The sequence below is a fragment of the Plectrocnemia conspersa genome, unplaced genomic scaffold, assembly GCF_051122295.1.
Source record: "Plectrocnemia conspersa isolate PC_06_02 unplaced genomic scaffold, ASM5112229v1 ptg000011l, whole genome shotgun sequence".
Classification (NCBI taxonomy): Eukaryota; Metazoa; Arthropoda; class Insecta; order Trichoptera; family Polycentropodidae; genus Plectrocnemia; species Plectrocnemia conspersa.
Window position 1 is genome coordinate 8,942,625 of NW_028277175.1, and position 27,922 is coordinate 8,970,546.

General features: G+C 32.4%; 2 protein-coding genes across 14 annotated transcripts; one reads left to right on the forward strand and one right to left on the reverse strand.

Moving 5' to 3' along the window:
* Bap170 (Brahma associated protein 170kD) lies at nt 1-14,397 on the forward strand. 13 transcript variants are annotated; one of them, XM_088197748.1, is made up of 26 exons: nt 1-158; nt 2,315-2,408; nt 2,486-2,759; nt 2,822-3,040; nt 3,111-3,328; nt 3,397-3,587; nt 4,192-4,447; nt 4,513-4,677; nt 4,758-5,054; nt 5,123-5,435; nt 5,504-5,562; nt 6,451-6,660; nt 7,568-7,648; nt 7,717-7,852; nt 7,923-7,984; nt 8,519-8,644; nt 8,722-9,004; nt 9,497-9,586; nt 9,663-9,751; nt 9,811-10,563; nt 10,632-10,699; nt 10,770-10,923; nt 12,688-12,897; nt 13,196-13,234; nt 14,071-14,162; nt 14,230-14,397. In XM_088197748.1, the coding sequence occupies exons 1-26, from the start codon at nt 64-66 to the stop codon at nt 14,330-14,332; spliced, it is 4,677 nt and encodes a 1,558-aa protein (XP_088053874.1). In that variant the 5' UTR covers nt 1-63; the 3' UTR covers nt 14,333-14,397. The 13 variants fall into 13 exon arrangements, with proteins under 13 accessions (XP_088053874.1, XP_088053883.1, XP_088053875.1 ...); XM_088197757.1 differs by having other exon boundaries at nt 6,451-6,597; XM_088197749.1 differs by having other exon boundaries at nt 5,510-5,562.
* Klp68D (kinesin-like protein 68D) lies at nt 13,545-27,818 on the reverse strand. Its single transcript, XM_088197762.1, has 11 exons — nt 27,623-27,818; nt 20,889-21,014; nt 18,334-18,612; nt 18,077-18,270; nt 17,491-17,655; nt 17,296-17,432; nt 17,051-17,233; nt 16,752-16,990; nt 16,355-16,689; nt 15,951-16,143; nt 13,545-15,881 (listed from the first exon to the last, which is right to left on the reverse strand). Exons 1-11 carry the CDS (start codon nt 27,743-27,745, stop codon nt 15,774-15,776), a joined length of 2,082 nt encoding a protein of 693 aa, XP_088053888.1. The 5' UTR covers nt 27,746-27,818; the 3' UTR covers nt 13,545-15,773.
* Between the last annotated feature and the right edge of the window lie 104 nt (nt 27,819-27,922).

Sequence of the window (27,922 nt, forward strand, 5' to 3'; positions counted from 1 at the left end):
GAGATGCGCATCGTTTAGGCCGCGAGCCGGCCGTGTCCGTCCGGGGAGCAATAACGGGCGAAGATGGCCAAGTTCCACCTCCGCACCAGCTCGAGCAGCTACCAGAAGGCGAAGACCACCTTCCTCGCCGAGCTGAAGCAGTTCCACGAGGGCCGAGGGTGAGCGCTTCGTCCCGAAGCAGCAAACTCGCTTCCATTTCGCGTTTGTTTTCGCCGCTCGTCTCCGCAGTGCCACATCTCGGAGTCAAACTCTGACAACAAAATGACTCGTCTCGACAGACGCGACCACTTTTCATACATGGTTTCGCGTCGCCTTCGAAACCGCCTTTGCAACTTTCAAAGTTGGCTATGCGAGCGAATCGCAGCGTATCGACCGCCCGCCAAACTTTAAAATTCGCGCAACGTCCGCCGAAAACGACACTGACAGACGTCATTGCGCAATGTTATCCTAGCGATTTAATGCAAATTTGTATCGCAATGTCATACATTTTCATATACCTCATAAACGTCATCGCGTAACCTAAATAATTATCGTCGACTCAGTTTTATTTCAAAATTTATTTTATATTTAATATTTTCTATGAATGAACGGATGATTCTCGATAAAAACAAATGAGTGGAGTTATAATATCTGCCTATGAAGTTTCCGTTATCATTCCGTTGAAGAAAATCATATTTTAGTTCAAATGTATGCGTTTAATGAGCACGTTTTTTGATACCAAAATCACATTTTATAAACTAATGTCACAAAAAATGGTAGAAGTGTAGTATTGACGGTTTGTTTTATCATGAGACTGTCGTAACCTGAGGTATGCCAATATTTCATTCAAATGAACAAAATAGATTGGCTTGCACAATAACCTCATTCAAATTTGGCCGTTGTTCATGCCGCTTCTTTTTCAACAGAAATGTAGGTAAGGCAGGTGGGGGCATATGTCCCTCCCCTTGAATTTGGCCAAAAAAATTCATGTCAAATATATTTTCAACCCTAGATACATATTTATACTAGCAAAAAATTAATTTAACTGATAAGCGCTAGTGAAATTATATGCTGCTCTAAAATGTCGTTGAAACCCAATTTGATAGTTAGGAAACGTAAATATGCTATTCAAACCCAAACCTAACCTACACAAATTAACCAAACCCAACTTGACATAATGAAAGTTCTAAAACTAATTACAATTGTAGAACTTCCATTCTATGAAACTCAATTTGACAGTTGCGAAACGTCTATTTGCCGTTCTAACCAAAACCAAACCTAACGAAATTTTTAAAACTAATTGTAGTTTTAGAACTTTCATTAGGTTAAGTCCAAAATATAAACTAAGGCAATTCATTTCTCAAGGAAAAATAAATGAAAGAATAAGTACAAACACATCGCATCTCACATATTGCTCCACAGTTTGTCTGCATTTCGATATTACAGTATGTTTTAAAAATATGATAGCTATTCTTACCGATATTAATATGGACTTCTAATATAAGAGGGCTGATCAAAGTCTTTTCAACCCGAATTTTAGCCAATAGGAGAGCGCAAAAACAATTATCACTTCTCAGAAGTCAAAAATTCATGTTAAAAATAATAAAATCGTGTCGGCGCCGTCACAATGGGAACGCTCGGTAACGAGCGTTCCCACTGCAACAGCGCTAAAACGATTTTATTGCTTTAAATGTAGATATAGACAATTAAAAAATCCCTTTTCAATCATCCATTACATTTTAATTTTTTTCTATTTAAATTTCCATTTAAATATTAAGTACACTGCTCCAAATATTCTTTGCTTGTTTTATAGAACTCAGCTTTTATATATTCTACATATGGCCCATTCAAAACGGAATGTATGGTCACATTAAGTATAAAGGATGTAACACTTAATCACAGCACTAATAACTTGTATTACTTACGACACAAACTCACATAAATCGCTGCTATGCTAGCCCGCTGTGAAGACCCGGCAAAGCCCCAACGTCGGGCATAGGTATGCGGTTACGTCCTTTCCTGAGTAACAACTAACTACAACTACCTGGCAAGCCACCCTTTATTTTTTTCCTAGAAAGCAATTCTTATCTGGTTCAGATAAGCAGTTGGCGTTACACATAGTCTCGACAGCATCTTTTATTTTTCTACACTGGCAAAAGTGAACTATTTTCATTCATGCTACTCATCTGGCATTAGTGATAATATAAATTTCCCAGTGTCCTCAAATCTTTATAAAAATATCTAAAAGACATTGCCAGCATCTTGAATATTAAAACTTATATTTTTATACATATAGATAATAAACGATATTAATTTTTATTTCATAATTTTTCAGCACACCCATCAGACACATGCCTGTTATGAACGGAAAAGAAATCGACTTGTATTATCTTTACATGCTTGTAACACATCACGGAGGATGGGTGAAGGTATATATTTATTTATACGATAAAATTAATCAAAATACTAGAGCATTATTTATACTTGATCAAAAATTTAATTATAGGTCAACGGTCAGGGATTATGGGACAATATGTTAAAGCAGCTCGATTTACCTTCCGCGTGTGTAAATGGCGGCGTAGCTATACGCCACATGTATCTGCGCTATTTGGAACGATGGGAGCGGATAAAAGGCGGAGGTGCGGTCGGCGGCGTGGGAGATGTAGACTTGCTCATGGGAGAAATGGACGACGACCGGCCGCGGCGCTCCGGTTACGGAGCGCCCAAAGCCAGAAATACCATTACCTTTACCTACAATCACACACAACATAACGTTCCTGGTAAGAAAAATATTTAAATTAAATTATTTCACGACATTACATTTAATCTATTTAATTTTTAGACCACATACGCGAAACTAATGGACTATCACCTTTGCAACGCTTGGGAGGAGCCATGGAGAGAATGGCTCTGTCCCTGCTGAGCCCGCTGCCCAACGAGCAAGATTTTGCTCTAAACGTTTGCACAATTTTGGCTGCCGATTCGGCCAATAAGCTGCCGATAATAAGCGCACCTCATATTATCGACTTCTTGTTAGGACATGCGGGCGTTTATAATCATTGTAATTATTTTTAATAAGATTTACTATTCTCAAATTATATCATATGATAAAATATTATTTATAATTTCAGGTAGTTTACGTGATGTAATCGGTCGCTCTTATAAAGAAGCTCGTAGTTGTAACATAGAATGGTATTGGCTAGAGCACACGAGACCATCGGGCACTTTGGAATTGCTAGACGAAGAGCGTTTTCCAGTTCAGGGTTTAGCAATGCAAGCAATAGTGTCTCAGCTCAGTTTAAAGAGCTATCTAGCTAACGACGGTACAATGATCTTACCGGATGATAAAGTTAGTGTTTTATTTATTCATAAAATTTTATTATAAATATAAGACATAATAAATAATCATATTTATAGGATCTACCGGTATTTGAAGAACATCAATCTGCCATGTTGGCTGATGAAGACGGAATCATGGCAAGCCGCTGTCCGGGCGGAGCTAGAGATTTAATTTCGCGGCGCGTAGGACAAGTAGCGACTATCATGAGGAATCTATCGTTCCACGAAGATAATGTTTCGGTTTTAGCGAAGCATCAGACTTTTTTGAGGTGTGCTTTATTTCATACTAACTTCATTTCGTTTACATTTTATCTTACAACACTACCAAAGAATGGTTTATTTTGAATTAAATTAATCTGACAACACATAAATGTATTAAACTCTGCTCATGGTGTTGTTACATAAAATCGGCCATGATCTATCAGCATCTATCTCTTGTCTTGCGTATTGTCATGGTGAAGGCAATGCGAATTGGAAATTGAAAGCGCTTGAAGCAAAATGAAAACTCATTTGGAGCAGTTTTCTTCAGCACATTTTTGTACTATTCAAATTTTTATTTATACTGTGGGAACAACCATCTTGTCAATTGAATAAAATAAACATGCTGCAACTGGCATCATCTATTGAATTAATAAATTGCTTTTTTCTACTTCATGATTATATCGGGTGCACATATGCCATTTGTAGTATATTTAAAAAAAAAAATTTTAATACTGTTTTGAATAAAAAAAAAAAAAAGAACGTTTAATAGAATTTTGTATTGCTGGTGTTCTATTCTCGAGTTTTTATATACACATGACATACTTTAAAAATATTTTTTTTACATTGTTTTATATACATACTTATTTAATAATGGATGATGCTAATTTTCAGATTCATCTTATTATCGGTGAACTGCTCCATGAGTTCCATACGACAAGCCGGTTTAGATTCTCTGGGCAACATAGCGGTAGAATTGGTAGTTAAAGATCCGGCCACTTGTCTGCTGTCAAGACATCTGTTTGCCACCATAACAGCCGCTTTACTCTCCGATGACCGGGCCCGTGCCCTCGCTGCAATGGAAGTTCTTAATAAACTAGCACAGAATGAGTCCAACGAAGACGTGTTGATGAGATGCTTAGAACAAAAGGTAATGTGTATGTCTTACACACATGTAAGTTAAATTTAATTGTTACTCATAATCATTTTTTATAGGTTTATGAACAAGTTTGTTCATATTTGACGTTACATGATATTATGCTGCTTGTGGTTACACTCGAATGTATGTATGCTTTGACTACGCTCGGAGAGAAGTCTTGCGATTACATCGTAAAAATTCATGGAGTTATTGATACATTAGTTTCTCTGATAACTGTCGAGGTATATAATTATTTAATTCATATTAATTATATTATAAATCGATATAAAATATTATTAATCTATCGATTGATAAAATTTAGGCTCAAAGCTATGGACCTAAAGCATGCATATTGATGAAAGTTGTGGAGACAGTCTCCGGTACTAGTATTCAAGGCACCAATCAGCAAATACAGTCCAATCCTCCACCGGCGCCCGTTCCGACTCCGCCGCCCGTCGTATCTCAACCCAGCCAACCTGTTCCGTTGCTTCAAGTCGCTGGTCAACAGACCCAATCGGCAATACAGTTGACCATGCCATCTGGACAGCAAGTGACTTCGCTCACGCAACCGAACAATATAACGGTTCAGCAACAACACGCACACCAACAAGTGATACAAGTATAAAAATGAAACTAGAGTACTTAGGCAACGTGTATTAAAAATATTTAAATTGTGTGGCTTTTTAGGAGAACGAACAGTTCGCGTTAGCGTGGCTCAGAGCTACTTGGGAGCCGTGTCCGAACAATATACATTTGGACGCGAGCGAGCTTTACAAGCAGTATTTGGCTTGTTGTAATAAAGTGGGTAGGAAGGGAGTTATTTCTCCGTTGCATTTTCCGAGATGTGTCAGATCCGTTTTCGGAGGCGTCGTGGGACCCAATCCCGTGAAGACGATATCTGGCGAAACGCTGCAATTCTACATGGGTGTCAGGCAACGAACAGCACCACAGTCGAAAGCACCAATGCCGTCCATTTTACCTCAGGCTAATATCAAAACCGGTAAAGCAAACAATCATACATTTGCAATGTTTACTCACTTTCGATTGATTAACTTAAATTGATTTAAGGTCCAGCTTCGCCCATTCTGAAAGCACAACTATGCAAAATTGAACAACAGAAAATACAGGTTCAACTTATTTATCATTATTGCATAACATTAATACATATAATATTAAATTTATTTTTATTTAAATATATTTATCCATGCGTAAAATATTTTATAAAGATAAATATTCAATTGAAAAAGTAAGTGCTTATCAGGAAACTTTTTTGCATTTTAATCCTTTCCTAATGTTGCAACATTACCTCAACACTTAATCGACGGGTCATATTTTTTTGCCACACGATATGTGTCGACCAGCTGTTGTTAAAATCATATCTTTTCAACTAAAATTAATTAAAAAACAATAATTGCCCAAATGTTTTGACTTGTATTGGTACATATGATCAAATTATCGCATATGGGTCAAGAAGTAATTAAATTTACATTAAATAAAAGGTATTTTTTTGCTTGCACATATAAATTTCTATAACATTAAAATAATTATGAATAATTAAAAATACTTTGTTCCACAAAACGAATTGTTTGTGCATTACAATAATAAGAAATGAGCATTAAATAAATGTATCTTTATGTTCAATATAAAATATATTGAGAAATATTGTATTTGTAGTGTGCAATAAAACAAATGATTTATGCATTAAAAATTGAGCAATAAATAAATATATTTATGTTCAATAAAAAATGTGCTTTGTTGACAAAGCACATTTTTCAGAATTTAGAACAACATGAAAAATGAAAATTTGTTGTGTTATTCTAGAAATTTAATAAATAGCGTTATATTTTTTTTCAAATGACGTTGCCCTCTTATTGATAGGAGGAATAAATCCTAAAAGCTTTACTGCTTATATCTGTAGCTTGATATAAAAGCTCATTTATGCCATTTTATCACATTAGATTCAAGAGTAAATTTTAAGTGCCAAATGGTAATATTGATTTTATTTTTTAATGTAGGAAAACACAGCGACCACCCCCAAGTCTCCACCTTTATTGCAAATCGGCTCACCAGTTTCGACCACGAATCCCCCTCCAATGTCTGCGACTCCGTCTAATTTACAATCGGCAAATACTACACTCATAAAGCATTTGTTGGCGCATAAGGTTAGTGCTGCACCGGCTCCGCCCGTGAGTGCAGCAGTAAGCATGGATCGCATGCAGCCTCAGGTATATAAAAATATCTAACACTACTAATATTGATGCATAATTTTGGGGTTAAATGAGCGTAGTTATGCAGAGAGCAATTCTATCGAAGATCAATTCATGAATATTTATATCCAAATAAGAATTGTTTTTCTACTGATGCTTTCTACAAAACTACACTCAATATTATTTAAGTTATTCACTCAACAATTAGGCATTTAAGTTTTTAATTTAGACAGAACATTGTACGAGACCTCAATATGATGATTTTCAATAGTTTACGTACAGTATCAGGTTTGGCAGTTGAAAAAGTCAATTTAAATTTGCACGAGTATTTTTTTTACTAATAACACTGTATATCAATTTAGAACTTTTTTGACACAATATAAAATTCTTTAAATTATGATTAAAACAATTTCATCTTCTGAATTTTGCTCTAAATTTATAAAAACAAAATCGATGGGAGCATATGGGAAAAAATAATGATTTTATTTATAAATTGAGGTATTTTATGTTTGTAGCAAAAATATTGATGTACAGGGTAATCAAATTAGACATACCATTTCATCTTTTTATGATATACTTCGAGATAGTTTCGCATTCGAACAGTAAAATAATATTATAGAAGCATGTTTATTGTAGTCATTAAGTGGATCAAAGTTAAAAATTTTGCTATAATATACAATATGAATTTGAGTTAACTAATTGCATCAGTTATTTATTTTATATAAATATTGATAGATTGATCAAATACTGATGTTAAAATTAAACTTATTTATTTGATGAATGTCGTCATTACTAATACTGCCCTTAATGTGTTTTATTTGTGTTTGTTTTTATTAATAATAATATATTTTAATGATTTTATGATAAACAATACTAATAATATGAACGTTTTTGTAGTATTTTAATGTGTTAAAAATGTAAATAGGTTACGCAACGACAAAATCAACAGAAAATGATGGGACAAACACCCCCTACTGTCAGCGTTCCGATATCCAGTCCAAATCCAGTGAGTGTCTATAAAAATATTATAAAATTAAAACTAAAATCGTTAATACATTAATATTGTATCAATAGATGGAAATTGACGCTGAAGCTCTCATAAGCTGCAGTACAATCACTTCAACCGGTGTAACCAGCACAAATCCCTCGCAAATACCTACTGTTAAAGTGACGACAACACCCGGTATAGCAAATCTTCCGGATCCGTCAGGTACGGTTTAATTTTTATTCAAGCACCTTATAAATTGTATGTTATCATTTATTTTTATTTATTTTAACAGTTGAAACGCTGCAGCGGAACGGAAATGAAAGCACAGCTGAAGACAATCCGATTAAATTGGCGGTAATATATAATTTATTATTGTGGTTGTAATTGCATATTGTAGAAAATCAAATACTAGTTTTAGTCTAATCATAAAAATGGACATTATTTATGTTCCGAATATGGAAGCCTTTCATTCCAGAATGAATTTTTTTGGTAAAGTATTTTATTCCCTTTTTTTATAAATATTCTGGGTATTTTATTTAGAATATATATTTAAACAGAGCACAGTCAGAATTTGAGAACCAGATCCGCAAAAGTCTTAAAGGAAGATAAGAAACGACGTATTATTCGAACTTGTGAAAAAATATCTAACTTTCTTTTAAGAGATTGTTTTAATAAAGTATCAAATTAATTTGTTAAATAAATGTTTAATATACACATTGAAGGGTCATTATAATTTAAACCCTCTTTTATATATATATTAAAACCTGATTTTTTTTCTCAAACATAAATGAAACTGGCTTGGAGTTAGTGAAAAACTTTTGAAAGTGTCTTTGAAGTGCAAAGGGTTAATTTATTTATCAAAATCAAATTAAATACTATTAATTTCAGAATCCGATGTTGAGCACCTTAGTTGAGAAAAAGTCTTCACCTCCCAGAATTCCGCATCCGAGACCTAGTGTCGAGGAAGACGACGAACCCGCCACCAAGAAGAGTCGCAACGAAGTAAAACCATTTGTAATCTTCTTCTCTTCTTTTTGATATATGCTATCACCGTTAAAGATTGACTAATGTCGGCATTTATACACGATAAGGGGGTCTCCTCGACTGCTGCCAATCTATACGCCGCATTGGCTGCTTCCGCTTTGGAAGACGAAGAGGAGCTCCTGGCGGCTCAGAACGAAGCTCAGCAGAATAGTCAAGCCTCCGCTTTGAAGCAGGAAGTGCAGCAGCCTGTTGTTAAAATTGAGCCACCTGTCGTTAAAGTAGAACCGCCGCCGCCCGTTAAAGTAGAACCCGAACAGCAAGAACCAGAAACTCCCAGACAAGTCATCGTTCCCGCTATACAAAATCAACAAGGACAGTTGATACTACATGGTATATTCATATTTTTGTATGAGGATATGTTAAACAAGCAAGTACTTTTCTTCCACGTCAATGCTTTTTGGGTTAGTCTAATTACATATGATTTGCTGTAGCTGTGAAACAAATTCATCCGTCGAGAATATTTGCACTATAAAGAATAGTTTTCTACTTATCAAATTTTCAATTACATCGTGCTTTTATTTTTTATTGAGTGGGTTATTATCATTGTTAGTTGCAGTAAAAAATTTCAGAAATTAATGATTGGTTCCTGCAATTTTGCATTTCGAGTATTCCTACACATTTTTTCAAGTCCTCTTGTACAGCAAGGCATTAGCCACTTTAAAAACATTTTGAATTGGGAAATGTTATTTATTCATAATATATAATTAAATATAAAACGTATATTGTTTATATTATATCATAATGAAATCATACATATTCCTTTTATATCATAGAATAATTTTAAATGATATACCAGTACTGATTTTTATATTTAAAACACAGCAAGTACCCCCGGAAAAGCAGTAGTCGCAGTTCCTGGAACCCAATATGTCCCTCCGTTACAATTGATAGCGACATCAAACAATCAACAAGGTATGTTTTATCTCATAACAATGCTATAACAATAAGGTTTAAATAATCAATGTATCATTTTTTGTGTATGTTTTAGGTCTTGGATATGTTCCAGGTGGAGTAATGCCTCACAAAACTATCATTATACTCCAAGGTGGAAACACAAATGGACAGATAACATTAACGGTACATAATTATATTATATTTGCATTCTTCAGTGCATTAAATATATTATAAATCTTTAGGTGAATAACTCTGGTGGCGCTCTAGATGAGAACACTTTAAATAGTCTCATTTCCCAAGCCACGGACGCTATAAATCAACAGCAATTAGCCGCCAACGCCGTCATGACCTCCACTGGCGTCATCCAAGGAACTCAACAATTAATACAACCGACACAAGCGATCATACAAGCGAATCCGGCCATCTTGAACAGCTCACCAAACATGATGAACTCGACAGGAGTGATTAAACAGCAAATCATACAAGGGCAAGCGCAACTCGTGACCAGTCAGCAACCTGTGATAACACAACAGCCTCAACCGCAGATCTTAGTCAACAGCAATAGCCATCAAATCGTCACGACTCAATCGAATCAGCAGATGATTGTGCAAACCAGTCAGCCGCAACAGTTCATAACGGGAAATCAACAAATGTTGATAGGCAGTCCTCAGTTGATGATGGGCAACCAGCAGATCATTGTTGGAAATCAACAGATGATCAGCGGCACGCAGATAATCAGCAGTGGCACACAACAATTTGTCCAGCAGAGGATTTTAGGTGGCAATCAGATCATTGTGGACCAACAAGGCAATAGACAGATCCTGTCTGCGAATCAAAACATTGTAATCGCCAATCAGCAAACTATGAACGCTGCTTTGCAGCAGCAAGAGAAGAAAAACTTGATCAATAATCCAAATAATCAAATCAATCAAAATATCAATCGGAACGTACAAACTAGTAATAAGGTCGAGACTGTCCAACAACAGAACATTGTGGTATATAAACATATTAGATATTATGTTTGTTTATTTTTGTATAAGACGTTAATGTATTTCTTTTTAAGGTTCCACCTGTGTCACCGCGTAAGATTCCAGATGAACCATGGGTGTGTCAATGGAGGGGTTGTGATACGTGAGATTTATATTATAAATAGATAATATAGTATGCTTTATGGGTGTAAACAAATTAATTTCATTTTCAGGGTATTTGAGAGTGCAGCGGCTGTGTATCTTCATGCGTGTAATGTACATTGCACGCGAGCAGAATCGCCATGTTTATGGATCCACTGCGATCAATTGCCGAGACGGAAATTTTCACTAATGACGCACTTGCAAGATCGGCATTGTTCTACAGATGTAAGTATATTATTTTATGAACTGTTCTCATTGCCATATCCGTTATTTACACTTACACTTACATTCGCAGATAACCGATAATGTTAGACTTGTAGCATCATGATAAACTTTTCTAGCTATAGAACTTTTACAATTAATAAATTTGTTATTTTCAATGAAACACAATTTCATTTAATATAATTCAAGGTTTCCGAAGCATTGGAATATGGACTTACATACATCTTTATAATATGACTTAACGTTACAAAATAATAATGAATATTAACTTTTTTATACATCTTATTGTATAATGTTTGTCTCTCTTCTATATCCTTTTATCTAAATCAAATTTTGCAGGTACTCTTTAAGACCCTGCTCAAAACATAGTAACTCTTTCCCCCTGATATACAGAAATGAGTATTATATTGAATGCCATCCTTTCCAAAATTTGCTCAGTTGCACTCTAGGACCCTGAGGAAAATATAGACACCCCCACCTACTCGGATATCTCAATCTCTGCTTAGATCAAATTTTGCATACACCGAGGAGAAAATAAAGAATACATAATTCAAACGTATTTTTTGAATTCAACAACAAAAATAATTTTAGTTCTATTCCGTTTTTTTATCTTTAGATTTTTGCTGTTGAGTAAAAATCTAAAGATATATATAATATATGTAAACATTAAAAGAAACAATATATTTGTAAAAATTATGGATAAAATAGAAACGGTGGAAAGTGTAGGGAAAATAAACGTATTAAAATACAAGAGTTGTAGTTCAGTAAAAGAACCATAATAGTTTATATATTTTTCGTGTGAAAAATATTTGATACTTATTTAGTAACCATCGTTGATTTCTCTCAATGTTTTCGGATTTTGGGATTGAGTGAGTAGTTTTCAGTCAATGACTCCATCTTGTATATATTTATTACTGTACGCAGCAATTCATTTTACTAAAATAATTCGAGTGAATAGCAATAGTGTCCGAATAAATCGTAGCAAGATTTGGCAGGTCGTCGAGTTAGTGGTCAGTAGAGGGCCGAAAGCATTGCTAGTGTTTGGCGCTCCGGAATTACAGTGTCCTGCGTTTTTGCATAAACGCTATTTGTAAAATTGCTGTTCAACAGCTCTCACGAATCTTTACATACATATTTATATTGCCCAATTAAACCAAAGGGGGGTCAGCCATAATGACTTAGTAGCCATAAATATTTTCATTGTCTATCTATGACTGAGTATTTTCCCGCGTCATTATTTTACCATAACAATGCCACTAAAACGTTCAATTCCTCTTTATTAAATTAGGGCGCCCAGAATATTGTTGCAATGGCTAACAGGTGCAGCAACTTGAGAATCTCATTCATATATTTATACACAATTTTTTGCTCATGTGTTGAGACAATTTTTTTTTTAAAGTTGCTCGTATTTTGAAATACTCGTAAATCAAGTTACTTGTAAGTTTTGGTTCCACTATATTACTGCTTCAAAACTAATGATTTATCTAGCACTATGTTAATTACAATTTTTCTTCGAGGAATTTATAAGATTTCCTACAGTCGTCTACATTCTGAAATCGTTATCATTAAAATATTCATGTTAGGAAAAAATAGTTGTGTGAATAGGGTGGATGATTTATTTAATGATTTCATAATTACTACAAAATAGACAATCATACAACCAGAATCAACTACCTCTTTTCCAAATCTCATGTAAATTTTAACGAATTTTACATTGAAATGTTAAAAAAATATTTCTCTTATTAATTAAATATTTTTATGTACCAGGCATTAAAAACGTCTCACGCTCAGAGACGTAAAGGCATCGTGCCATCATTACCTTCAACACCTTCGACAAATCCAGCTCCTTCGTCTACAATGGAACGTATCGATTCTCCCGGAATGGAAGGTAGTTCATCTCACCCCGGATACGCGATGAACGCGGCGATACACGCAATCAAGAGACACGCGGTAGATTTGCATCCGAGAGAACTAATGGTAAACATATATTTTCATTATAAAAACATACGTTATATAACCACAATTCGCACATTTGTTTTATTCATAAACTGTGTATAAATACGACGAACAACATTAATATTGAAAATAATCGTTTCATAGTGGTGCTGTTGATACACAAAATACTTTTCATTAATCAACGTGTTTTACGCACTGGCAAACACTTGCTTATTTTTTTAATATATATTTATTTAATAATATAACATGTTAATTATGTATTAGCGCACCACTTCTCATGAAAATCAGTTTATAATATACTTATGGTGTTGGTTTTTAGCAACGAGCAGAAGCGAGCCGAAACACTGTAGAAACACCGGTGAGAAAGCGATTGACAATCTGTCTTTTATTTACGTTTATGTTTTGCAGCTTTGTTTTCGTTTTTATGTTAATTATCTATTTATCATTTAAAAAGAGATTGAACAGCACGAAGTTCAATTAGAATACATATCGTTCCAGTGTGTGTCTGTGTTTTTTTATGTGTTTGCTTTTGTCCACGTTTTGTGTTGCATGTGTTTTATAGACGCATGTAAGTTATTTTGTCATCAATGTTTTCTTTTTAATTTATTTGGGGATTAGAACAAATAATTTTGCTGACAAAGTGAGTTATATGTGATTGGAACTAAACCGACAATGTGTTTATGTTAAAGTAATTAGGTCAGTCAATAAATATATGAGTATTCTTTAGATAATTAAAACTAAAATATTCTTTCAATTTCATCCTTTTTTTCTTGTAATATTGTGATATGGTACCCATTTTTCTTTAGCTATCATAATGTCGTCAATTAATGGTTGCTGTTCGTAGGTGTTAAAAATAATAACTGTTAACGATTGCCTTTAATATCTCGCATGTAACCCATTTTTAAAGCTTAGATCTTCTGGAAGAAACATTATTTGAGTCGATCCACTGTCATTCAGTATCCACAAATTAATTCAAGTGGACATATAGATTGAGGTTCATCCTTGACAAAATTTAATAAATAGACCAATCACTTATAAGATATACATGAATTTATAGACTGACTTGATAAATAAAACAAATAAGGTCAATGTTTTACAGCTTAATTGAACAGGGTTATAAATGCATGATTTTAATGGCATGTTTTTATAAGATCATTTTAGTATTATTTTATAATTGATCATCGCGTTTTTCAGGATGATAACGAAGGTCCCGTTACGAAAAGTATTCGTCTGACGGCAGCTCTGATTTTGCGTAACATAGTCATATATTCACACATAGGACGCAGGTAATGCTAATTAAAAATAATATTTATATAAATAGGCATTTTTAATTTAAATTTATTTTTCTTCAAGACTTTTGAGAGGATACGAGCCACATTTGGCAGGTATTGCGTTGAGTAGCGTGGAGGCTTCGAGGACAGTAGCGCAAGTGTTATATGACATGAATTGTATATAGTAGATCAATTAAACGCGTATTAAAAATTCTAATGTATGACTTAATTAATAAATGCTGTATTTATTTTTATATGTTTTATTTTCAATAGTAAATAATAACACTTTTGATTCTGGTGGACTATATAAATATATTTATTATATAATTAATACAAAAAAGTTACAATACTTTTTATAATGACTAGATTCATAATAGCATTTGACGTGCAGACAAATATATAGACTAGGAATAGACACAATATCAATTTTTAAAATGCCGCAACGGTAACAGAAATAAATGAATACTGAACGTAACACATACGAACTTTATCCTAATTTAGTATTATATATTTAGCTAATACTAGACGGTGGTACAAATATTTTTAACACTAATAATAGGTGGGTAAAAATAAAAATATAGCTGTCATGTTAGTTATATCAATAATAATTTAGTCATGGTAACAATATGAAACATCTAAAGCAAAAAATATCACAAAATATAAATAAATAATTTGGGAATGTTGCTAAAACATTTTTTTAAATATATATATCACAAAAAATGCATTATATATAATAGTTTTGCACAACACGCGTAAAAGTGAAATAATTGTGCTTAAAAATTGCAAAAAAAACGCTCTTCACTTAACTTAAATTCTATTATGTGTATATTTATATATTAATCAATTAGCTTTGGTTAAATCAATCAAAAAGTGATATATAACAAATATAAAAATATACATCTTTCATATTTTATAAATAAGGAATGTTATTGGTTTGTTTAAAACAATTAATATAGCAAAAGTATTGTTTATAAAAAAAATTAGTTAAATTCGTTATTTGGTAAAATTGTTATTGTGACTCGAATTTTAATTGGTATATATTTGACAATATGGCTTTGTTGGTATAGTATCCGACAAATAAAACTGAGCAAATTTAAATGCCACACTTCCTTCTCTTTTATTAAACTACCAGTAGTGTGATAAAAAAAACGATATTTTAAATGCTATAGAAAAAAATAAAAGCAATTTAAAATCTGTTTCTATCGATCTATTATTTCGATGACACTCGTGCCCATTGTAATGGTGCTATGGTGATGTGCTTATATAAATTATATTAGATTGTCACATATAAACGTTCTTTTAATCCTGTTAACGTTTTATTTGTCTGATACTATAAAAAATAGTTGTGCCACTTTTTAATCATTTTAGTATAATAAAAATCTTATTCTTATCAAATAAACACAATCAATATTTACGTATATCATAATACGATACATATACTGAATAGAATGACTAGTCGTTAATACTGAATTAACAAAAATATGATCCAAAGATCAAATAATGATATTGTTTTCTCGCGCGCACATATACTAAATTCAACTAATAAAAATAATATTGCACATTTCAACGACGATAATGATAACAAAAAAGAAGCGATGCTATTAAGGCGCAGGGGCGGGTGCTCCTTTATCGAACCCCCTGCACCTTGTGGTGGGCTGTCGTGGGACGCCTGCGGGCGGTGGGCGGTTTTTTAATTTCTAAATCGGCCTCCCGAGCCAGGGCCGAGTTTAAAACCTTAAAATTGCACATTCCATGATCATAAGCAAATCATACAAAAGAACTAATTCATGTCAACGGTGATACCTCTCTGAGCGCGGCCGGCACTTCCGGCTTCTTGTACACCTTAGTCGTTGAGCCCAGGATCTCCATCTTCAAATCGAGCAGGTTTTCGGCGCGGTATCGCATTTCGGGACGGTTCTTCACTGATTCGCTGATCGGTCGCCGCCTTCCCGGAAAGGCCATCGGGCGTTGTATTATTTGCCCGTCGTCGTCGTTTCTGTCGTATACAAATATTTGAAGAACATTAAAATAGATTGGTTCATGGTAATAAACTAACCCATTTTAGGACGGAAACTGATCCTAATTGAATAAATATATTGACTATACATATAACATATTGTAACTAGTTGAAATTTTGATACACAAATGAAAGATAATAACCACCAATTAATCGTGCGTTGTAAAAAATACTTTTAACATGAACACACCTATAATCATGAGGAATTTCCCACTCGTCCGTGTCTTCGTTGAAGCGAACTCTATACACAAGAGCCCGTCCAGCCTCCGGCACGAAATTATCGGCCAACAGCAGCTTTCTTTTCAAATCGGTTATGAGATCTTCCTGCAGGGCTTCGAGTTCTCTACGCTCCCGATCGTGAGCCTCTCGCATCTCGACCATCTCCTCGCGTATGCTGCTGTATTTTGAAAGGCACTTTTTCAATCGATTAGTCTTATGATCCACCTCCTGCTGCAGCGTAGTGAACGTATTATTCACTATGGTCGTGGTCTCTTCTTCCAAATCAATCTTCTGTTGCATCTCCACCTGAACAAACAAACGTCATAATATATTCGCACATATACATTTAAATGCATTTAAGATTATACCTCTCTCTTTTTTCGTTCAGCAATCTCGAGATTCCTCTGCTCCAATATGATCTGACTCTCGTTAAGATTATTGATGATATCCTTCTCTCCAGTCGGACCGACACCGCCGCTCACCAATCTATCTTGCAAGTGTTGAATCTTAGCTTCCAGCTCTTCGGTTTTGCATCGTTCTGCCTCAATATGAGATTCGGCTTCCATGCTTTGATTTTCGAGTTCCATTGCCAGTAAATCAGCTTCATCTATGATTAATATAATATGAAAATGTCCACAATACTCAAAATATAATATTTAAAACATACCATTATTATCTTGAATTAAAGGCGACGAAGTCTTCGCTCTCGGAACTTTCTTTGGTTTATCCTTCTTCCGTTCGACGGCCTTTCTTTCCATTAGCATCTGCCTGAGTCGAGCTATTTCCTCTTTGTATTCATTCAACTTAGCGTCTTTAGGATCTTCGTTACGCACCGGTTTGTTCTTAATGGCTGAATCAAGACAATATAATATATAAAACTCAATAAATATTTAATAAAATAATATTAAAAACCTTTAGCTCGATGAGAGTATCTCAGTGTAGTGATTGTCTCGTCGTAATTATATGAAGCCGGACCAATGTTAGCGATCATGATAGTCTTAGAATTGCCTCCTAACGAATCTTGGAGTATACGTGTCAATTTCGAATCCCTAAACATATTCTCATTATAATAATGTATTTAAAGATTTATAACTTTTATTTAAATACCTGTACGGAACATGGGGTGAATTCTCGGCTAGAGCTGATATAACGTTTCCTAAGCTCGATAAAGCCTGATTTATCTTAGAGGCTTCTTTCAATCTATCGGCGATCGCTCCTGTTTTTCCTTGACGTTCACTACCAGCTAGATCGACGAGATTTAATTTTCCAACCCTGTAATGTTAAAATTTGTACTTCTCAATTTCCATATAATTATTATCTTCTCTCTACATCTTTATGTACAAAATAATTATTTTAAAACGTGATAAATAAAATAAATTACCGAGCAATCGTATGTTAAAAACACATTAAACTCTTTGAATAAACTCGAACTTTACACACATACAAAGTAAATATAAATCTTAACAAGGAAAATATCAACAGCTGACATTTTAACGGCCATGTGTGTTATTGCAATTACAATGGCCTTGGATCTAATGCAAACAAGTGTGCCTGCAAATTCAATAAACGAAGCAAAACAATATTTCTATATATTTGTCATAGACAAACGTCTCTATTTACCAGGTCTATAATAAATAACCTTTGTGTTGAAGATTAGCACCTACGCAATAATATAAATTAGTTTCATAACAACCTTATGGATTCGGTGCCTTTGTGAGCCATCTCGATTGTGATGAGAAATATAGCGTGAGATCTCGAAGAATGTTCGTTCATATCCGTTCTGCCGATTGTCCGATGCTTGTTGCCGGCCCTCATCACTTTGCACATATCTTGAGCCGAGCGACACACTACTGAAGTCATATCCGGAATGTAGAATCCAGTATATTCCTGAAAAAAACTGACGTAAATATCTCAAATATGAAATTTAAAATCAAAGATAAAATAACTAACTTGTCCTCTCAACATAAGTTTTTTCTTTGTACCGTCTTTCCTCAGGAGATCTTTGATGTCTTCCATGTACAATTCAATATAGGAACAGCTGACTAAATATGTGACGTCTTCCGACGCTTCCGATTGTATGTGATGCCAAACGTGAGAGAAAGTTCTCGGAATAATGCCCTCGCATCCTGGAATCCCTTCCATCGTGTGTGTTTTTCCAGTGCCAGTTTGACCATATGCAAAAACGCAACCGTTGAATCCGTCCAAGACGGAGTTGACTAATGGACGAACCTAATCAAAATATTATAACGTAATGATGAAAGATTTCTAACGATACTTTCGGTCGAGCTATTATAAAAATGAAAACTAAACTACATCGCATGACTACTCGCAATTACTAGAGACCTATCTAAATAGAAAGTAAACAAGTGATTCCATCGACAAGAACATTCACTAAAAAAGGCACACAAACTATGCAAACAACATTGTTTGTATTTCATAAGAAAATAACATTGACTTCGTTCTAGCTCCCTCCCATTATAATTTTTTTTATTCTCCAATTCCATATATCACAATACACTTTCTCTATCATTCAAAATTCAATTACAGTAAATTAAAAATTCAATTAATTTGCGATCAATCAGAATTGTAATTAACATTATTAATTTCAATCTAAGATACTATTAAGTGGATTTAAATTCACAGCTTTTCGATTAGTCAATTATAATAAATGTTAAAATTGATTAATGACTTACGAAATCTTAACAAAATTTTATGGCAATTACGTATATCACCAAAACGTCATAGATGAGAAATACCGGATGACTATAAAAACAAAATGACATTTTAAGTGCTAATACTCGCAACAAAAAAATTAAATCAATTTAATCCTTTGCTTAATATCACTAGTATCTTATTCATTTATAAATCAGCGGAGAGTGCATAAATGTTAAATATACATAAATCAATCTAGTCCTAAACATTTATAAATCACTAGAATATTATGGTATTTTATAGACCAGACTTACAAATCGCTCAATTAATTATGACACGTGAAAATAATATGTTGTATTTTATAAAATGAGACTGTGTGTTATTATAATATATATATATAGATCTACTATCAATCAAAACATGATTTATTTTAATATTTTTACATATACATACATATATAGACATCTATGAAAAAAAAAGTTTACCATCAATAATAAAATATGTATTATTTCACTTGTGACAAACTTCAAAGTGTTCAACGCGTATCTTGGTGTTATAAAATACGTTAACAACCATGGCGCCTTTTATCTACCCCTCATTTGCGTTAAATATTTTTTTTCAATTATTTAAACGTTTCACTAGAATTTTTAAGAATTCATTTTTTCCAGTTTAAGAGATATGAGCATTTAAAAATAAGTTTGAAGTCACAGTACATCAGATACACATTAATTCAAATACTTTACTCACACTTATTAGTCACTACTCTCAATCAGAGATAAGTCAGGTTCGCATTATGAATTCTACGTTTAAAGTTAGACATTATATATAATAAACATTTATGATTTCTAGAGAATCAATATCAGATATGTAAATTTTTTATATAAATTTTATTTTGAACATGTCTTCATTTGATGTTATCCTATGCCTAAGATTGAGAATAAATTTGACGACTCTCATATTGATTAAAAAATAATAATCGAAATAACAACCAGCGGTGTCATGAAAACAAACTCAATAAAGTAATGATGAATCATGTGACAAAACTTACCCCTAATTATTTTTTTATTAAATCATCGGTTTTGATATTACTTTTAATCGGATCTTTTTGAATTGTTATATAAATTACATAAAAATTCATATTTGTCGGATCCAGCAATTCTCAATAAAGAAATATCTGACATAGCTTCTAGAAGTAGCATATTATATTGTACTTAACACAATTCCATAATAAAAAGCAATACACAATTACATCAACACTACAATCGACAATTCATTGATAAATTTACGCTACATTCACATTTACCTAGCCTTACATACGTAAGTCGAACAAATTGAATAAATTATCTGCACTGATTATACGTTGCTCAATAGTTTCGAAACAGATGTTTCACATCTGTGCTGAGGGTGCCTTATATGGCGCATATATCATTAGGCACAGGTTGAGAAACTTTTTTAATATATACGTATAATTATACTCTTTGTAAAGATCTTCAACGATTCAAGGTCGAGTCCCTTTCGTCCAACAACATATGAGAATCATTCATTCGGTTTATTACTAACCTTGAAACATCTTTGTTTTATATATAAATAATACAGTAGAACCTTGACTTACGAGTTTTTCAATATACAAGCAATTTATTTTATTAAAAATTTGACTCAAAAATACGTATCGTGTAACTTAAAAATAAACTACATCGTTAATTTGGGTAGTATGTATTAACCATTTAAATAGATTAATGGTATTTTAATTCATTTCAATGATTTGACATAGTAATTTGAGTTACAAACTCCGTCACGGAACAAGTCAAGGCACCACTGTATAAGCACATGTGTAGTAAACAAACGATTTTTACCATTTCGTCATAAATATCTTCCTGGGTGGCAGCGCTGTCGTAGGCGGCATCGTAAGTGAAGAGTTTGTCTTGTCCTTTGGGGCTGGCCACTTGGACTGTTCCGCGCTCGTTCATAACTTTCACAACCTGTGAATCATAAATATATACTATAACGACAGAAACAGTGTTAGGATGTCCGGGAATGAACTTTTGAAATAAGCTAAAAATTTTAGAATGTAATTAATTATTCTTCAGCCTGTAAGTTTTCGTTTAGTTTCATTTGCTGGCTGGAAAGTTTTTGAGTAAATTGGCCCAAATCCAAATATGTTTAAAATTATAATATATCTGCGTGCATGTAATATATGTAGAAAAAATCTATTATTAATCGAGATATGCACAAAGTATTTATTTTACTATCACAAAGTATTCTATGTGAGTGTAAAATATATGTCCAACTGGTATTTTATTAATCAAAATCATAATAAACATTAATTTTAACTATTAATATACATATATGTGTAGCGAAAAATGCACATATAAGGCCAGTCCGACCTTAGCATTGTAATGATGTTATTATTATATCACTACTTCTACAGCAATAGTTTGTGCACACTAGTTTCTACTGAATCAATTGAGGAAGGCTAAGAATACTATTAATAATTTTGTTATTTTTATTTGTACTCAATGTTTTTTTGACAGGTTTTGTAAAAATATAGATTGCCAAAAGACGCGAAACTATTTATTGAACTTATCCTTAAGTGAAGTCAGCTAGTCTATTGATCTTGACGAGTTGACCTTTTTAGGTAGAAAGTTATACGAGTGGTAATAGAAACCATCAATAAATCATTACAAGACAATTTATCTTATAATATCCATTCTTATTGCAGCTATAAAGTATATTCATAATGATAAATTTAATAACATGGAATTTTTATACTTTATATATTTTCTAGCCTCGAACATTTGTATTAAATCAGTTATTTGAGTAAAAGCATAAAGTTGTGGTTTCTAAATTCCCCACTAGCGAGGCAAGGTTAATGTAGAAGGTTGCAAATGTTGCAGAGTAATAATGAGAGCGATTTTAAGTGTATCAAATAAACTTGGTGATAAAAATATTAAATTGGACAAAAGTAGGGCATTGTACCGTTATTTTTTTCGTTCCGGTTCAATTAAAAATATATATATATCGGTTCGGTTCTAGTTTTCGTTCCGAGATAAATATCGGTTTTTACAGTTTTTCATTGTTAACATTTATTTTATATAATAATAAACAACGATATATCATTGTTTAGAATCTAAAGGATTAAGAGATAAACTAAAATTGTGAAATACATAAATAAATATATTTTTAAAGCATAACCCCGAACATTTAAATTAAACTACTAAATCGAGAACCATAAATATTATTTATATTTTAAACTATTTGCACAAGTGATTAAGAAATATTATTACATACTTATATATAAATTATATTTTTTCATAGCTGTTTTGGATGAATTCCAGATTTACGCTCACACAAATTTGCCTCATACACAAAAATACTTTAAACTAGTGATTCTTCAAACAATCTTCTAAGCAGAAACATTGTTTTCCTATTAGATGACTCATAATTATCTGTATGTAAAAGATTAAACGTATCTTTGACACCATTTAGAATTATTCTCGTGATTGTTATCATTTTACTAATGGCAATTACTGATTTCATGCTTATTTAATTATCCATTTGGGATAAATCGCTACCGATTTTATTCTACAAGCAATGGCTTAGGGATGTCATTTCAGCTTTTTCCAAAGGGGGCAAAAGATGGTCAGTTAGTGGTAGTTTTTTTAATATTTCGATTTCGTCAACTCATGGTATTCCATTAAAATTCAAAATTTAAAGTTTAGAATCCACGTCAAAAACAATAAAATCGTGCCGTCGCAGTGGAAACGCTCGATTGTCTAGAGTTCATATTAAGACTTTTTATAACAATAATAAAATAAATGAGAATTGAATGAAGTTTATCTAAACCGAATTTTGACCAGTGGGAGAGCGCAAAAAACAGTTATCACATTGCAGTGGGAACGCTCGTAATCGAGCGTTCCCACTGCGACAGCACCAGCACGATTTTATTGCTTTTGACGTGAATTTTTGACTTCTGAGAAGTGATAATTGCTTTTCCGCCCTTCCATTGACCAAAATTCGGTTTAAATATACTTTGACCAACGCTCTTATATTAGAAGTCTGTAATTATATCGATAAGGATAGCTATCATATTTTTAAAACATAGTGTAATATCGAAGTGAATACTTTCATTAAGGTTTGAACAGCAAATAGACGTTTCACAACTGACAAAATGAGTTTTAAAGACATTTTAGAGCATGCATATAATTTCACTAGCGCATTTCAGTTAAATTATGTTTTTGCTAGTACAAATATATATTTACTGGTGAAAATGTATTTGGGCTTTATTAGGGAAAATATAACTGAAAAATACACATTTATTGTAACATTTGTACATCGCATGTAAATAAATAATGATAAGTATGTAAATGTATGTATTACTACATATGGAAAAGTTGAAATCTTATCATTTTACTAACAGCTGCCAGACAAATTATATTTTCACTACAAAAAAAATATATTTTTACAGTGAAAATCTATTCCGATATATTTTCTCTAAAATGCCATATTTTAAAAAAATATTTTCGATATAGATTCAAGACTGTTCTTCAAATTTTCTGTGAGGAATAACATGAGAATTTATGATTTAGAATCAGGGACAACAATTTAGCTTTTTATAGGGAGGGGGGCAAAATTTGGCCAGTCAGTGGTATTTTTTTTAATATTTTGATTTCATTAAGATTAATAATATTTCATTAAATTCCATGCATTTTTCAGACTTAATTCAAGGGGAGGCAAATTGCACCCCCCCCCCATATGACATCCCAGCAATGGCTTATCGGTATTGTAATAAAGGTTTTTTATTGCGACTTGAAATTATTTGCCATAATCATATCAGTCAGAAGATTCATTTTCCTAATAAAATCAGTAAATAAATAAATATAAAATATTATAAAGCTGTGAGATTTTTTATTCGTTCGTCATATGATAAAAGTTTTAAATTCGTATCTCAGAAAAAAAAACCAGGGATAAAAAAAAAAAAAAATTTAACCCTTTTGCTGCCAACCTGTTTTTTCTTGAATACACGCTGTCCGCCAAGCGTTTAAGTAAAATTTAAAATTTCAAGCGTTTCATGTCTTTAAATCATGATCACGGCTAAAATATGGGATCTCTTAAGATAACGAGAGTTTAAGTAATCAAAATAAATACATAAACAAATGATATTATTCTTATTTACTGTAATATAACATGAATAAAAAACGGTATATCACGCGCCCGGATTTGGTGACAAATTTCGTTCATAGACACACACCACTCCGGCACTCATAGCACACATACAAACTACGCATAGGGTTGCCACTTACGCCATATATAATTATAAAAGGCGTATAATAAACAGATGTCATAAAAACAAGGAAAGCTTAAGCTTCACGATTTATTGTTTGTTCACATCCGCTGTGGGTATTGCAGAAATCAAATCATTTTTTAGATCTACAAAATAATTACAAATTCAGATGTAAAAATAATCAACTTTGATTGACGTTTTATGAGATGAATTGAGTCTCTTATATATTACTAAGGAAGTTTATTTTTAAAAAAATATAAAATAATGAATGTGCCGATCAAAATAAGTAAATAAATCCAGATATGAGATTACAACAGACATAGTCTATGCCATCACCACTGCGTCAATAAAATAAATTTCACAATTTACTGTCTATATCGATATTGTTGTACTAACATTTGACTTACAATAAAAAATATATTTTAACTATTATTTATTGTTTTTAGTGTCACCTGAAAATTTTATTAAAATTCTTCATGTATGTGATCAAGTTCCAAACATGGAACTATGAATGAAGTACATATATTCTGGACATCCGCATTATTTTTTCATTTTTTTCACTATGTGCACAAAAATAATATTGTTTACATAATGTGAAGTTTTTTCTGTTAATGCTAATAAAGTTGGCATATGATTTGCAATGTCTCTAGATGATATATGTGATGGTGTTAACTGTGATTGAGATTGCACTGAAATCTGTATACATTGTGACCTTTGCCAGCATAAACTTTGGGTAGTGTCGTAACCACGGCTCCTTACATTCCTTATTATAGAAAAGTGACGAGTTTTTTTAAATACATTGCCGTTGGTCGTTATATTACAAACGGCGGTTTTGAAGATAAACCTTTATAAACAGTAGAGTAATTTAATTAATAAACTCATCAAAATACATATTGAAATTATTTTTTTATTAAAAAACATTATAAAAAATAAGAATGACTCAAAACACTTTTTCCTATTTCAAAGATCATTATAATGATTGTAAAATATTATAAGAATTATATAACTACCGATTATAAATATAATGAGATTTAACGGCGATAACTATAACGATTATGAAATATTATGAGGATTTTATCACAATACCGAATATAAAATACTATAAAGATTAAATTATCGTTAATAAATTACAGAAAAAAAAAAAATTCCGCAACATGATTGTGTCAACACTAGCAGTGTGCTGCTAGAGCTCGCCTGCGAGTCATAAAAGACGGAATAAAATGCATAATTTTAAATCTAATTATATCATTATTTTAGCTTATAATATTGTAAACGCTTAGTAAGAATACAAAGTGATTTTTGAAACAATTATAACTACCTAGTTTCATTAAAAAACACTTATTCAGATGAATGCATGTATACATGCGCATGGCGGTGAACAGGTTAAAATGTTAATTTATCATGTGCTGTTTATTATAAAAGTGAAATAAGTCAGAAATTAAAAAAATATATGAGATAAATATATATTATATTTTATGTACTTGTGTTTTACACTATTGTGAAAATAATTGAAAATGAATACAGTAAATGCCATTTTGAACATTTTGAACGAAACTCAGAATTAGTTAGTTATTAAAATGGATGAAATCATTTAAAGTATTAAACATATTTTTTAGTATCATAATTTATATTTTGATGTAATGTCAAAATATTTTTAAAACAAATTTACGCAAAAGTGCAAATATTTAAAAATGAATTAAATATATTAATTATTCAACTTTCATAATAACCGGCTCATATATGTATGTACTTCCATTAACTTTCCTGAAAAATTGACCTTGTAAATATTTCGGGGTACGTTCGTTAGCCAGCTTAATCCGCCATCTGGTTTCAAAATGACTATACATAAAATTCAAAAATCGTACTTCTATTAATAATAATTTAAAATAAAAAATTAAAGGATTAAAATATTTTATAACATATTAACTAATAATTAATTATATTTAAAAATAAAGCACATTATCATTTAAAGAAATCTAGTCAGAAAAATAATCAGGATCAAAAATTAAACCGTTTGTATTGAGTAGTGAAACTCAATTAGTGGGCAGTAGATATAAATTAGTTTAGATTATAGCTAACGAATTTATCATTGTTCCACAAAATATACGCATAAAATTGTTTCAGTTTTGTCATTTAATAAATAACTATAATTTGATAAATTAAGAAATGACAAGACAGTAATCTAAGATAAAATTGCACGATAGACAACCAATCTCTGATTTATGACATACGTACAGATTCGATATGTATGTAAACATTATTAAATATAACGATAACTTTGATGTAACTTTATTACTTAATAATACAAAATGGTAGCCCAGGACACAACTATTTATATGAAAATGCCAAAGTAAAACTTAATTTTTTGAATAAATTTTATAACACTTATCAACAAAAATCTTGGAATTTCATTCATTATATCACTCACGGGTATCTTTACTAATTTATTTCTAGAAAAATAAGAATCAGTTATTGACTTTTTTACTCAAAACAGAGAAAAAAAAGTAATTATCGCCGTAAAAAAATTGTTATATTGTGATTGAAATCTGCGAGTTTGGAGCAAATATTTAATATTCAGTGAATTAAATAATAATTTTTAAAACATAAGCAATCATGAGTGATGAAGAGTATTGTATGTATTCATTTGATGGAAAACATTTTCTGCTAGTATGGCTATTAAGTATTTATTAGCAGCAATTATATTTATAACAAATACTACTGTATTTATTATAAATATAATTAGTTAATTGATATTACGAGAAAAAAATCAACACGTCCAATAAATAGCCAATGAAAGAGCCGAGTCAAAATATTAGAAGAATTTCAGGAGCCAATTGATATATGCATATTATTATATTTTTGCTATTCGTTAATTATACCGGCCACACTCAGAAACTAAATCTCGCTTTCGGCTTTGACGTCTGCGAAAATGACCAACAACATATTGCTACATATGTATCTACGTTTTAAAATTAAAAACTTCGTTTTTCACACTATAGTAACATATTTAGAAATTAAAAATCATGTTCGTTTTTATGATATCGTAATGTAATGAGGGGAATCAATTTGACAGCAAAAGGTTAAAATGTGTTTGAAAAGCAAAACACGCAATGTCCAAATTATTGTTTCTTATAACAATCTTATAGGATATATCATTCCTAAAAAACAATAAAATAAATTGTAGAGGAACAAAATGAAAACACTAATAAGGGACATTATCTAATTTACATCTACGTCGTTAAGGTATCGAAGGGCATCGTTCGTTTGTTTGTTATTATAGATTAAGTTGTGGGGGGAGGGTGGCACCTGAGCGTGTCCTTCGGCGCGTTCCTTGTCGCTGAGCGGCCGGCAGCGCACTACGACCTTGACGCACTCGTTGAGCGCCGAGCGGGGGCGCCGGGCGCCCGGCGAGCCCGAATCGCCCGCCATCGCGTCTAGAGATCGACTGTTCGAGGAGATTTTGTGCGCCGCCGACCGCCCGATGACAGCGCCGGCCTGAGACGGTGTTGCCGCAGTTCAAAAATCCATCTTCCGTCATGACTAATTTCAATGATTCGCGTTTCCGTTTTAGACTTAATTAGGTCGTAAAAAAACAATTGCTTTGTC

Coding starts and splice junctions, on each gene's coding strand:
- Klp68D (XM_088197762.1), bottom strand. CDS start 27,745: ATGGCGGGCGATTCGGGCTCGCCGGGCGCCCGGCGCCCCCGCTCGGCG. Junction 18,271..18,333: donor AACTTATGTTGAGAGGACAA/GTTAGTTATTTT, acceptor AGTTTTTTTCAG/GAATATACTGGATTCTACAT. Junction 16,144..16,354: donor GAAATTCCTCATGATTATAG/GTGTGTTCATGT, acceptor TGTATACGACAG/AAACGACGACGACGGGCAAA.
- Bap170 (XM_088197748.1), top strand. CDS start 64: ATGGCCAAGTTCCACCTCCGCACCAGCTCGAGCAGCTACCAGAAGGCG. Junction 7,853..7,922: donor AAATCTTCCGGATCCGTCAG/GTACGGTTTAAT, acceptor TTATTTTAACAG/TTGAAACGCTGCAGCGGAAC. Junction 7,985..8,518: donor ACAATCCGATTAAATTGGCG/GTAATATATAAT, acceptor TATTAATTTCAG/AATCCGATGTTGAGCACCTT.